Source organism: Bufo gargarizans, chromosome 5 (assembly GCF_014858855.1).
Source record: "Bufo gargarizans isolate SCDJY-AF-19 chromosome 5, ASM1485885v1, whole genome shotgun sequence".
In the NCBI taxonomy this organism is placed as follows: Eukaryota; Metazoa; Chordata; class Amphibia; order Anura; family Bufonidae; genus Bufo; species Bufo gargarizans.
In genome coordinates, this window is record NC_058084.1 from 396,420,703 (window position 1) to 396,435,255 (window position 14,553).

The 14,553-nt window shown below is 43.6% G+C and overlaps 1 protein-coding gene across 1 annotated transcript; it reads left to right on the forward strand.

Moving 5' to 3' along the window:
* The first annotated feature begins 726 nt into the window (after positions 1 to 726).
* Positions 727 to 14,523, forward strand: LOC122939474 (ATP-binding cassette sub-family B member 5-like). Its single transcript, XM_044295546.1, has 5 exons — positions 727 to 810; positions 903 to 990; positions 5,737 to 5,800; positions 7,619 to 7,763; positions 14,504 to 14,523. The coding sequence occupies exons 1-5, from the start codon at positions 777 to 779 to the stop codon at positions 14,521 to 14,523; spliced, it is 351 nt and encodes a 116-aa protein (XP_044151481.1). The 5' UTR covers positions 727 to 776.
* The last annotated feature ends 30 nt before the right edge of the window (positions 14,524 to 14,553 follow it).

Genomic DNA, 14,553 nt, shown 5'->3' on the forward strand with positions numbered 1-14,553 from the left:
CCATGATGCCCGTGTGAAAGAGGCCTAAGGGTTACATACGGTAGCATCATAAATCAATATAATGCTACGTGACCCCCGGCAGCACAATGGGAGATCAGGCCAGGAGCTGAGCTGCAGACTCGCAGCGTGACAAAGCTCGTCTGCAAGGGGCCTGAGGCACACAGTACACTGACTGCTGCTCTACTATCCCTAATGTTAAAACTTTATTTTTTACCTAGTAATTCAATCTACCTAACTAATCATATCTTCTTCATAATCCCTAACCTGTCCCTGAAAGCCCCTCATATGGCTGGCTTCTGGTATGTCTGTTGCAGATAGGACAGACATGTCTTGCCCCATCTGTGGCTAATGGCACAATGGGGTGTGTGCTTCAGATCTAGCATAGAGCCTGACAGACCAGCCAGCATCCTCCCTCCTGATTGGCTGACTGCAAAGCATTGTGGGCTATCCTGCTGGCCAATGTCCTGACCAACGTCATGTGATCCTCCATCTTCTTCCTTCATCTTCCTTGTTTCCCTCAGTAGTGTACTGAATTTGAAATTGAAAATGGTGTCTGCTATTTTGCATGATTCATCCACAGAGAATTTGTTTGGAAATATAATTTTGGTGAAATTAGTGACAAATCTGATTAGTTTAGTATCAATTTGTTCATCTCTAGTAGAAAGCATTCTTAATGTCAGTGCCTTAGTTACTGTACTGATATGAATTGGTTTTCCTATGTCTTGCAGTCATCTAAATTTTTCCACGTTTAAACCTGATTGAATCATTTCGTTAGAATGGGCCAAACGCAAACAGCTGCATCTAAGACTGGTACGTGCTCTGACTTTTCTTTCCTAGTCATATTTACTTTCTGGGATTTTGTATCTAATTGGTATCTCATCTCATGCATTTATACCCCACAGGAAAAGCTACTGATTATATTAACATCTCTGATCATCAGTGTAATGGGAAGTTAAATGGGAAGATCAAAAATAGTGATGCTTCTGAAAGGTAAAACACATATATACAGTATACTGTATATATATTATATCTGCCATGTATCTATCTGTCTATCTCTCTATCTATATAAATCAGGGATCAGGACCCTCTGGCACTACTACTAAAACCATTGTAAGTCAATGGCCACTGGATCTAATAAAAAAAGGAAAAAAATAAGTTTTGAAAAAAACGTAAAAAGTAAAATCACCCCACTTTCCCTAAAATAAAAATAAACAAAAAAAAAAAACATTATGGGCATCGAATGCAAAAACACCCATACTATTAAAATATTTTAAAAAGTTGTGGTGAAGGACGTAACAATAAAAAAAAGGCTGATTTGCAGTTTTTTTCATCACTTTATGGCCTCATGCACACGACCGTTGTTTCATTCCGTGTCCGTTGTTCTGTTTTTTCGTGATTTTCTGCGGACCCATTGACTTTCAATGGGTCCTTTGAAAACTAAGCTAAAGCACCGTTTGTCATCCGCGTCCGTGATCCGTGGTTTCAGTCCATCCAAAAAATATAACCTGTCCTATTGTTTTCACGGAAAACAGTTTGGGTCCGTGAAAAAACGCGGAGGCACACAAGATTGTCATCCGCATCCGCGTCCGTTTTTTTCCTATCATTTGCATGGCAAACTTGACTTAGACTTTTTTTTACTTTCCTTCATGTCTGGTTATCCTCCAAAAATAAAGGAAGACACACAGAAACAAAAATGGAAACTGATCACGGAACAATGGAACCCCATTTTGCGGAACGGAACACAACAACAGTCGTGTGCATGAGGCCTATCTCTCAAGTAAATTGAATAAAAGGTGATCAAGTCATACACACCCCAAAATGGTATTGTCAAAAAAGACTTTGGTTGGATTTCACTCATATGAGTCCCCACACATCTCCGTAGACATAGCTATAAAAAAAAAACAGTTAAGGGTGTTACCTAGGAGCAGGGGTAGTGTTAGGGTGGCCACCTTTCCCAACAAAAAAATAATAGTTATACAAATTAAAAAGGTCTGTGTGCTTATTTAAGCATCTATTATTTTAAATGCTTCTGCTTGAATTCAAACTCACAGCCTTCTATAATACAGGCAAGAACCTTAACCACTGAGCTATAGAGCTTCATGTTAACCTACTCTAACTAAATTATGGCTAAAAGCCTAAGTAGTAGTTTCCCACATATTATGCATATACAGTACAGACCAAAAGTTTGGACACACCTTCTCATTCAAAGAGTTTTCTTTATTTTCATGACTATGAAAATTGTAGATTCACACTGAAGGCATCAAAACTATGAATTAACACATGTGGAATTATATACATAACAAAAAAGTGTGAAACAAATGAAAATATGTCATATTCTAGGTTCTTCAAAGTAGCCACCTTTTGCTTTGATTACTGATTTGCACACTCTTGGCATTCTCTTGATGAGCTTCAAGAGGTAGTCACCTGAAAGGGTTTTCACTTCACAGGTGTGCCCTGTCAGGTTTAATAAGTGGGATTTCTTGCCTTATAAATGGGGTTGGGACCATCAGTTGTGTTGTGGAGAAGTCAGGTGGATACACAGCTGATAGTCCTACTGAATAGACTGTTAGAATTTGTATTATAGCAAGAAAAAAGCAGCTAAGTAAAGAAAAACAAGTGGCCATCAAGTGCAGTCACAAAAACCATCAAGCGCTACAAAGAAACTGGCTCACATGCGGACTGCCCCAGGAAAGGAAGACCAAGAGCCACCTCTGCTGCGGAGGATAAGTTCATCTGAGTCACCAGCCTCAGAAATCGCAGGTTAACAGCAGCTCAGATTAGAGACCAGGTCAATGCCACACAGAGTTCTAGCAGGAGACACATCTCTAGAACAACTGTTAAGAGGAGACTGTGTGAATCAGGCCTTCATGGTAGAATATCTGCTAGGAAACCACTGCTAAGGACAGGCAACAAGCAGAAGAGACTTGTTTGGGCTAAAGAACACAAGGAATGGACATTAGACCAGTGGAAATCTGTGCTTTGGTCTGATGAGTCCAAATTTGAGATCTTTGGTTCCAACCACCATATCTTTGTGCGACGCAGAAAAGGTGAACGGATGGACTCTACATGCCTGGTTCCCACCGTGAAGCATGGAGGAGGAGGTGTGATGGTGTGGGGGTGCTTTGCTGGTGACACTGTAGGGGATTTATTCAAAATTGAAGGCATACTGAACAAGCATGGCACACCACAGCCGCCTTTTGCTTTGATTACTGCTTTGCACACATTTGGTATTCTCTTCATGAGCTTCAAAAGGTAGTCACTTGAAAAGGTCTTCCAACAGTCTTGAAGGAGTTCCCAGAGATGCTTAGCACTTGTTGGCCCTTTTGCCTTCACTCTGCGGTCCAGCTCACCCCAAACCATCTTGGTTGGGTTCAGGTCCGGTGACTGTGGAGGCCAGGTCATCTGGCGCAGCACCCCATCACTCTCTGTCATGGTCAAATAGCCCTTACACAGCCTGGAGGTGTGTTTGGGGCCACTATCCTGTTGAAAAATAAATGATGGTCCAACTAAACGCAAACCGGATGGAATAGCAGGCCGCTGCAAGATGCTGTGGTAGCCATGCTGGTTCAGTATGCCTTCAATTTGAAATAAATCCCCAACAGTGTCACCAGCAAAGCACCCCCACACCATCACACCTCCTCCTCCATGCTTCACGGTGGGAACCAGGCATGTAGAGTCCATCCGTTCACCTTTTCTGCGTTGCACACAGACACAGTGGTTGGAACCAAAGATCTCAAATTTGGACTCATCAGACCAAAGCACAGATTTCCACTGGTCTAATGTCCATTCCTTGTGTTCTTTAGCCCAAACAAGTCTCTTTTGCTTGTTGCCTGTCCTTAGCAGTGGTTTCCTAGCAGATATTCTACCATGAAGGCCTGATTCACACAGTCTCCTCTTAATAGTTGTTCTAGAGATGTGTCTGCTGCTAGAACTCTGTGTGGCATTGACCTGGTCTCTAATCTGAGCTGCTGTTAACCTGCGATTTCTGAGGCTGGTGACTCGGATGAACTTATCCTCCGCAGCAGAGGTGACTCTTGGTCTTCTATTCCTGTGGCGGTCCGCATGTGAGCCAGTTTCTTTGTAGCGCTTGATGGTTTTTGTGACTGCACTTGGGGACACTTTCAAAGTTTTCCCAATTTTTCGGACTGACTGACCTTCATTTCTTAAAGTAATGATGGCCACTCGTTTTTCTTTACTTAGCTGATTTTTTCTTGCTATAATACAAATTCTAACAGTCTATTCAGTAGGACTATCAGCTGTGTATCCACCTGACTTCTCCACAACGCAACTGATGTTCTCAACCCCAATTATAAGGCAAGAAATCCCACTTATTAAACCTGACAGGGCAGACCTGTGAAGTGAAAACCATTTCAGGTGACTACCTCTTGAAGCTCATCAAGAGAATGCCAAGAGTGTGCAAAGTAGTAATCAAAGCAAAAGGTGGCTACTTTGAAGAACCTAGAATATGACATATTTTCAGTTGTTTCACACTTTTTTGTTATGTATATAATTCCACATGTGTTAATTCATAGTTTTGATGCCTTCAGTGTGAATCTACAATTTTCATAGTCATGAAAATAAAGAAAACTCTTTGAATGAGAAGGTGTGTCCAAACTTTTGGTCTGTACTGTATATATATATATATATATATATATATATATATATACTGTATATATCAGAGGTATGATTTTATATATATATTTTTTTGTAATATCATATTTATTTTGTGCTGTACATTTTTTTACAATTACAAAAAAAATTCAATGATACTTCTTCTGTATAGGAATACCTAATACATGAGAAACTACTATAAGGTTTTTCTGGCATAGCTTAGCATTGAGCTCAATAGCTCAGTGGTTAAGGTCTTCCCTTTAATGTAGAAGATTGTGCATTCAAATTCCAGCAGGGGCATATTAGAAAGAGAGGGTAAGGGTCCATTCACACGTCCACAATTTCGTTCCTCATTTTGCGGACCCATTCATTTTTATTGGGCAGCACGATGTGCTGCCTGGATCTAGAATTGCCCATCCGCACTCCCGGGTCCACAATTCCGATCCCGAAAAAAATAGAACATGTCCTATTCTTGTCCTTAATTGCAGACAAGAATAGGCATTTTCTATTAAGTGCCGGCGAAGTGCGGTGTTTTGCGGATCCACGGGTCCGTGGATCTGCAAAACACACACGGTCGTGTGAATGGACCCTAATTAGACTTAAATACACGGGGATACCCCCTTCATGGTCATAGCAATGATTCCATATATGGCGTCAGAGCAGGGACTCCTAAGCCAGTAAGAGTCCCGACTCTTCAGGATTTCCTACTGTTCAGCGACCTCAGTGGGCCCCAGGACTTGCCATGCTTTGCCGGGTACTGACTCTGACCCTGATGGGAACACTTAGAAATGAAACAGAATGCATTCTGGTGCACTCTGTTCCATTCAGTTCAGTTTTGTCCCCATTGACAATGAATGTGGATAAAACTAAAGTGTTTTCCCCTGGTTTTGAGATCCTATGACGGAAAGCACAGATGTGAAAGTGACCTTAAAAGAGCAGCCAAAGTATGTATGCATGCTGGGAGCTGTAGTTTCACAGCAGCTGGAGTGCCGAAGGTTGCTGATCTATGATCTAGATTTGTATAAATGTATCACTATCTTATTTTTAATAAAGAAGCTAACTAAAATCAGGGTGACTTATTTGTATTGTTAATATAATTACTATTCTTATTTTAATTTATTTTAGTAAAGAAAGAAAGAATTCCCATGTCAAGGTATTCACTAAGGAGATGGTGGGAGTACTCGAACTGGTCAGTTTTTCTTATCTTTATGTATTGATGAAAAATTATTTTTTAATACAGTAAAATGGGTATTCTGGATTCAGAAAGGGTTTATCTAATTTAGGGGGCATTCCACAGATCCACAAGACACAGATACCAGCCATATCACAGTATGGATCCATTGTCTTCCACGATTCCTTAGGGTGAATGGGTTCATCTAGGAAGGAATTGCTCCTCTGAAGAGATCTTTTCTATATAACAGGTTATTAGCCCGGGGTTATTCTAGTGATTTTTTGAATGCCATGTATCATAGGGCAGAATTCCTGGATAGGGAAGATCCATTTAACCCCTTCCCGACCAGCGCCGTACTAGTACGACACTGGCTGGGTCTTTAGAGATGGAGCTTGCTCCTGAGCGGAGTACGTTCCATAGCCGCGTGGTGCCTGTTGTTTCATACTGCTGAGAATACCGTTCGTGGATATTTAACACTTCAGATGCAGTGGTCAATCCTGACCACGGCATCTAAAAGCGTTCAAAAGTGGACTCTCTTATAGGGCTCATGCACACAAATGTATTTTCTTTCCATGTCCGTTCTATTTTTTTTTGTAGACTGTATACGGTACCATTCATTTCAATGGGTCCACAAAAAACGTAAGTTACTCCGTGTGCATTCTGTTTCCATATGTCCGTATTTTTGTTCCGCAAAAAAATGGAACATGTCCTATTATTGTGCGCATTACGGACAAGGATAGTACTGTTCTATTAGGGGCCAGCTGTTCCGTTTTACAAAATACAGAATGCACACGGATGTCATCCGTCTTTTTTGCGGACAGCAAAATACATACGGTCGTGTGCATGAGCCCATACAGGTAGCTATAAATGTGGACGATGCCTTTTCCTATTGTGTGCAAACACAGCCACTGCAGCTGGATTGCAGGGTGGTCATAACCCCTGGATATGAGCAAAGTATAATGTGATAGATAAATGAATCAAGCCAGATTTTTGAAGCGACCTCTGCACCAGAACTCCAACCATAGTGTCATACATTGATGTTGCAGCTCAGGCCCATTCACTTGAATGGGAATCAGCCGCCCCTTAAAAGGGTTGACCAAGACCTATAATGCCCCCCCAAATGCCTGGGCCCCTCACACAGATTGTACTTACCTCGCACCCCGATAACCTTGTTGCTTCTGATGCCGGCACGACCACCGCTGCATCTACCTGTCTTGCGGATGAAAACATCTGGCGGCAGGGGCTGGGGGCTGGGCAGCGGTGGCCATGCCAGCATCAGGTGCTGGTGCCGGTGAGCAGGACGGATGTGGACAGCACATGGATGCCATTTGTGTGCTGTCTGCATTTCCTGCAGCCCCATAACTGGTCCTGCGTGTGATCTGTAAAAAAAAATGTCTAGCCAGCCAGAAAAGAGCGGAGCGCGCTGGAGCTCACTATTTCAGTGGCTCTCATTACTGTGCATGGAAGCTACAGAAACAGCTTGTGACATAACCCTTTTATGTAATTTTGTAGGTACGATATATTTTACAGTAGGGGGAAGCAAGTCAGCATGACAGGTGACAAATGTATATGAACATAAGGAATATGGGGGTCATTTATCAAACTGGTGTAAAGTGAACTGACTTAGTTGCCCATAGCAACCAATCAGATTCCACCTTTCATTTTCCAAAGGAGCTGTCAAAAATGAAAGGTGGAATCTGATTGGTTGCTATGGACAACTAAGCCAGTTCTACTTTACACCAGTTTGACAAATGACCTCATATATCCATAACAGGGAAAAATATAACTAAAGTTTACTAAACCCTGTGATTATTTTCTTTTTATGCTCATTTCTAGTTCCAGTATGCAGATAAATGGGATATTATCCTCATGGTAATTGGAATTGTGTGTGCTGTTGGAAATGGATCAGCAATTCCCCTCAACACTGTTGTATTTGGACAAGCGGCAGAAGGTTTGGTCGTCAGCAAAACTAACGTAAATGGTAAATTCATTTCTTTAACCATCTCCCGTCACACTAACGCCGAAAGGTGGCATCTCACAGGAGCGCGCGTTCACAGGATCGCATGGTAAACGAGTTGATCTACAGCCTGCCAGCAGCGATCATTCGCTGGCAGGCTGTAGATGCGATTTTTTTTTACCCCAGAAAGGTATATTAGAAACTGTTTTGTTAACAGCGTCTGATATACCTGCTACCTGCTCCTCTGGTGGTCCCTTTTGCTTGGATCGACCACCAGAGGACACAAGTAGCTGTGTAATAAGTAGCACCAAGCACCACACTAAACTGCACCCCCCTGTCACTTATTAACCCCTGATCACCCCATATAGACTCCCTGATCACCCCCCTGTCATTGATCACCCCCCTGTAAGGCTCCATTCAGACATCCGTATGTGTTTTGCGGATCCACGGATCTGCAAAACACGGACACCGGCAATATGCTTTCCGCATTTTGCGGATCCGCACATTGCCGGAACTATATAGAAAATGCCTTTTCTTGTCTGTAATTGCGTACAAGAATAGGACATTGTGTGATGAAGTCAGGCGTCACAGCGTGCTGGTTAAGGGGTGCTCGGTTTGTGTGGATGTAATCCCAAAATCAGAAAGATAAAAGAAAACCGGCACTCTCAAAAATCTTTGCTGGTGATAGATTTATTGGTCACTCATATTAGGGTGACGCGTGGCGTTTCGGCACTCACAGGTGCCTTTTTCAAACAAGAAGTGAGCAGCAAATATTTGCTGCTCATTTCTTGTTTGAAAAAGGCACCTGTGAGTGCCAAAACGCTGCGGAGGTTTAGATATCACATGGCTGTTAACTCCTTAGTAGGATCGGAACTAAGGAGTTAACAGTCATGTGATAGCTAAACCTCCACGGATTGGTGTGGGAGAAGTATATAAGTAACTGCTTAGTATGTGTTACACATGTCATGATTAAGGATCGAAATATAAGGGTCCGAAACGCGTAGACTATATTTATGCTCATGAGGATTGGAAAGTTTTTTCCGCATCAATAAAGTGTCTCCTGTTAAAGAGCTGAATTTCTTTATCATATTTTTCACCAAGCATCTATGTTGCTATGACAACTAAGCGCTGTGCCAATAAATACTGACGCACGCTAGCGCAGTGAAGTCAGAGGCCAGACGAAGCGCTAGTCAGTCCCTGTTGCAAATTTACGTCACACACAGCAGTGCCACCCTTTTCTTCTTTTTCTATGCCATTTGCTTAAGATCGATGTACAGTTTTATCGGAAAAGGTTTAGTATAAGGCCTGATGCACACGGCCGTTGTGCGGCCGTTCCGTGCATTGGGGACCGCAATTTCCAATGGGTCCGTGATCCATCTGCACCGTAAAAAAATAGAGCATGTTCTATATTTTTGCGGTTCAGAGGCATGGACAGAAACACCACAGAAGCACTCCGTAGTGCTTCAGTGGGGTTCCGTGCCTCCGTTCCACATCGCAGCTCCAGATTGCGGATTCATATTGTGGACCAGCTGTCGGGCAACAGCCATGTGCATGATGCCTAACTTGGATTTCATTCATTTAAAGGGGGTCTTGCACCTATCTCTAGAACATATGCGGCCACCTTCATTCATCTCTATAGTACTGCCGAAAATAGCACTGGCTTGGCTATTTCTTGGCAACCCAATAAAAGTGGCGCAGGTCTTGTCATAAATTAGACGTATCCTCCAGCAGTCAGTGCATCTAAACAGAAATCTATGACAGCTGAGAGCTGCCGTACAATTCTGGCGCCTGAAAAATAAAAGAAGATACATTTGTCTGTGTTTTTGGGCCACGCCCCTTTCCTGCCCTTGTCTCGCCCCCTTTAGGAAAAAAGTTTTTAAAAAGTCGTATTTTAAAATGTCACAAACACACAGTTTGTGACTTTTTAAAGCCAATTTTCTGGCACAAGAGAGATGATAAATCTCTTCCATTTTACCTATTGTGTCACCCCTATCTTCTTATACATTGTAAGCTTTTGTGAGCAGGGCCCTCATTCCTCTTTATTTAATTGTTGACTTGTTGGTTATGTAATGTATGATTTATTTATTTATTTTTACACGAAAATCAATTGTAAAGCACTGCAGAATAGGTTGGTGCTATATAATTATTATTATGTTGTGTGGTGTAGCGCCATTGTATCCACACAGAACATCGATCTAGTGAGCAGTGAAAGACATGTAATGTCCCTGCCCATTACAGCTAGGGTTGAGCGAACCAAACTTTTGGATTTTTGGACCCCAGACCCGAACCCGAACTTTTCAGTAACGGTTCGGGTTCGGTATTCGGCTATTTTATGGCGCTTTTTGAAAGGCTGCAGAGCAGCCAATCAACAAGTGTTTTACTCGTGTGCCCTTAGAAGCCATCACAGCCATGCCTACTAATGGAATGGCTGTGATTGGCCAGTGCAGCATGTGACCCAGCCTCTATATAAGCTGGAGTCACGTAGGGCTGCACGTCACTCTGCTGTGCTTAGTGTAGGGATAGGATGCTGCTGCTGCTGTGAAAGAGAATAGGACAGAATCTTTAATCTGGAGTGCTTGTTAACTCATTGATCTATCTAGATTTAGTTTTGTGGGTGCAGTGCACAATCTTATTACCCTGCCCTGAGCCCAGTGACCCAGAAAAATTACTTTTATCCGTCTGTTAGTTAGGTAAGCGGTGGCGGCCATTTTATGCAAGTTCTGTGCACCAGCACAGCATATGTGCATTTGTGACAGTCAAATAGAAGCTTGAAATTCTGCAATTACATTCTCGGTTAAATTTTTTTATTTTATTTTTTAATTGCCCATTTTTGGCAAGACCCTACATCTGTGGCCTTTGCAGCATTTGCCTGTGTGCAATTTAAGCTTGAAATACTGCAATCATTTTCTGGGTTTTAAAAACACCACTTTTTGGCAATACCCTCAATCTGGGGCCTATGCCACATTAGTCAGTGTGCAATTTAAGCTAGAAATACAGCAATAAGTTTCACACCCTTTTTGGGCAAAAAACACCCTTTTTGGGCAAAATACAAAATTTTACAGTCCTAGTTGCATCTTTCAGTGTGAAATACAAGCGTTAGATACTGCTGTCATATTTGGTTACTAAAAGAACACCCATTTTGGGCAAAAAACTACATTTGCGGCCTTGTCTACATCTGTCAGTGTGAGATACAAGCTTGAAATACAGCAATAATATTCTGGGTTTAAAAAAACACCCATTTTGGACAAAGTACTTAATATTGCAGCCTTTGCTGCATCTGTCATTGTGAGATACATGCATTAGTTACTGCTGTTCTATTCTGTTATAAAAAAAAACACCCATTTTGGGCCAAATACTAAATTTGCGGCCTTGTCTGCATCAGTCACTGTGAGATACACACGTTAGATACTGCTGTTCTATTCTGTTATTAAAAAAAACACCCATTTTGGGCAAGATCCTAAATTTGAAAAATATTAGGAGAGCGTCAAATAAGGGACGTGGCTCATGTCGTGGTGCTGCTGGTGGAGCTCCTGTTGCAGGGAGAGGACGTGGTCGATCTGTGCCAGCTACACGCACAAGTGAAACACCTTCCTCATGTGAAAGTAGGAGACATAACCTTCAGTGGTATTTGGTTGGGCCTAATGCGGCTCTACGAATGGTGAGGCCAGAAAAGCACGAGCTGCGGTGGAGTAGACACCTCAAAAACCAAGAAAGGTCTCTGGCTCCTCCTGCTTCCTCTTCTGCTGCAGTCTCAGCCTCTTCATCCACCTCTGGAGTGACAGTGGCACCTACCACCCCGCAAACAGAGGATCTGCCAGCAACACGACCACCTGGGTCACCAAACATCTCCACAATGTCCCATGGAAGTGTTCAGATCTCCATCTCCCAAACACTGGAGCGGAAGAGGAAGTACCCCCCTACCCACCCACGATCCCTGGCCCTGAATGCTAGCATTTCAAAATTACTATCCTTTGAAATGCTGTCATTCTGTCTGGTGGAGATGGAGAGTTTTAAAAGCCTTATGGCGGTGGCTGTCCCACAATACGTCGTGCCCAGCCGCCACTACTTTTCCATGCGTGCCATCCCTTCCCTGCACAATAAAGTGGGGGACAAAATCAGGTGTGCACTGCGCAACGCCATCCCTGGTAAGGTCCACCTAACTACGAATATGCGGACCAGTAAGCACGGTCAGGGACGTTATATCTCCCTAACAGCCCACTGGGTAAATACAGTGGCGGCTGAGCCTAAGGCGGATAGCAGTTTGGCGCATGTCCTTCCACCACCGAGGATTGCAGGGCGCTTTTCTTTGCCGCCTATTGCTTCCTTTTCCTACTCTGCTTCCTCATTTTCTACCGGCTCCTCATCCGGTCAGTGTAACACCTTCACCACCAACTTCAGCACAGCCAGGGGTAAACGAAAGCAGGCAGTTTTAAAACATAGCTGTTTGGGGGACAAATCCCACACGGGCCTTGAATAACAGACCAATGAGTGGTTGGTGTGTGATAATGGGTGAAATATCGTAGCAGCTATGGGACTAGCCGGTTTGACACACATCCCTTGCCTGGCGCATGTGCTGAATTTGGTGGTTCAGTGGTTCCTTGAAAACTACCCTGATATGTCGGGCCATCTGCATGCGCTTTCGGCGTTTTCACCCTGCTGTTGCTTGCCTGTCAGCGCTGCAGCATAACTTCGGCCTTCCCGCTCACCGCCTTATATGTGACGTGCCCACAAGGTGGAACTCCACCTTGCACATGCTGGCCAGAGTGTGCAAGCAGCAGGCGATAGTGGAGTTTCAGCTGCAGCACGCACGGGTGAGTCACTCTGTGAAATAGCACCACTTCACCAGTAATGACTGGACCTCTATGTGAGACCTGTGTTCCTTGTTGCGCTGTTTTGAGTACTCCACCAACATGGCCAGTGGCGATAACACTGTTCTCAGCATTATTATCTCACTTCTATGCCTCCTTGAAAAAACGTTGCTGGATGATAGAAGAGGATGTGGCACAGGAGGAGGAGGAGGAGGAAGAGGGATCATTTCATAGGGTTTATGGCCAGTCATTCACAAGTGGCTCTGAGGGTGGGTTCCTGCACCCACAAACGCCAGGTACAAAATTGTCCGGCCAGGGCACAGTTCTGGAGGATGACAACGTGGAGGATGAGGAGATGGAGTAGGAGGAACTATGTTCACAGCAGGGTGGCACCCAAACCAACTCATGGCCATCACTGGTGCGTGGCTGGGGGGATACAGAGGACACAGATGAGACACCTCCACAGAGGACAGCTTTTCGTTGCCTCTGGGCAGCCTGGCACATGAGCGATTACATGCTGCAGTGTCTCCGCAACGACTGCCGAGTTGCCCACATTCTAACTTGTGCTAATTACTGGGTGGCCACGCTGCTGGATCCCTGTTACAAGGACAACGTACCATCCTAAATTCCGTCACTGGAGCGTGATCGTAAGATGCGCGAGTACAAGTGCACGCTAATAGTGGCCCTGCTGGTGGCACAAGGCAAAGGCAGGAGGAGGAGGAAGAAGTCGCCAACGCTGCTGGGGCACCACCAGCACCTCAGAAGGCAGGATTAGCATGGCCGAAATGTCAGCATGCCACAACAACCAGCATCATCAGCTGATATGGAACGTCTTAGCAGGAGGCAGCATTTCCTCAACATAGTGGAGCAGTATGTGTTCACATGCTTACACGTACTGAATGACGGGTCTGCCTTCTTCAACTTCTGGGTCTCCAAATTGGACACATGGCCTGACCTTGCCCTTTACGCCTTGGATTTGCTGGCCTGCCCTGCAGCCAGTGTATTGTCTGAACATGCTTTTGTTTTGCATTCCGTTCCGTTTGGTTGCGTTCCCATACCGGAGCAAGCTGCGGTTTTCTGTTCGGCATGGGATGCGGAACAAAACGTTTTCTCGGACACAACAGAAAACAGATCTGGCACCCATTGACTTTCCATGGAGTTCGTCATGTATTTCCATGTATCCGTCATTGCTATTTTAAAGATAATACAACCGGATCCGTTCATAATGGATGCAGGCGGTTGTATTATCAGAAATGGAAGCGTTCTTGCTGATCTCTGCCGGATCAGGCAAAAACGCAAGTGTGAAAGTAGCCTTAGGCCTCATTCACACGGCTGTTGCAATATGCAATAAGGCCGTGTGCTCCCCGCATCACGGATGCGGACCCCATCCGGAGCTGCAGTGTGGAACATGTTCTATTTTTTTTGCGGTGCGGATGGATCATGGACCCAATCAAATTGAATGGGTCTCGATCCGAAACGGCCTCACAATGGCCGTGTTCATGAGGCCTAAGCCTGTGATGCCAATTCATGTATTGAAGGAGAGCCATGGTACCTACATTTGCCTGCAGAGCTTGCAGGGAGCTTGCAGATTGAAGAAAACTAATTTTTTTTTTTTTTAGAAGACAACACTATTTAACATTTAAAAAATAAAATAAAATCTTATTGTTACGTCACTCATCTCTAATATAGTACTTCAAATTTCCTCCAAATCTGCTTCATATCAATGCTACTCTGATATCTCTAACAATGGATATTAAACCATGGGTTATTGTCACCAAGGGATACTGTAATCCTCGGTGCTTTAATCTGCATTACAACTAGGTTTAGGAGTTATTTACTTATTGATGACCTATCCTGAGTATACTGTAGGCCATCAATATGAACTGACTGCATAACGCCTTTAATATAATGTGGATTTATTTAAAATTATCATTATGATACTCATTATTATTTTAGTCTATGTGGTGAAGTCATAAAAAATATTCTCTAAAATTGTCTTGATGGCC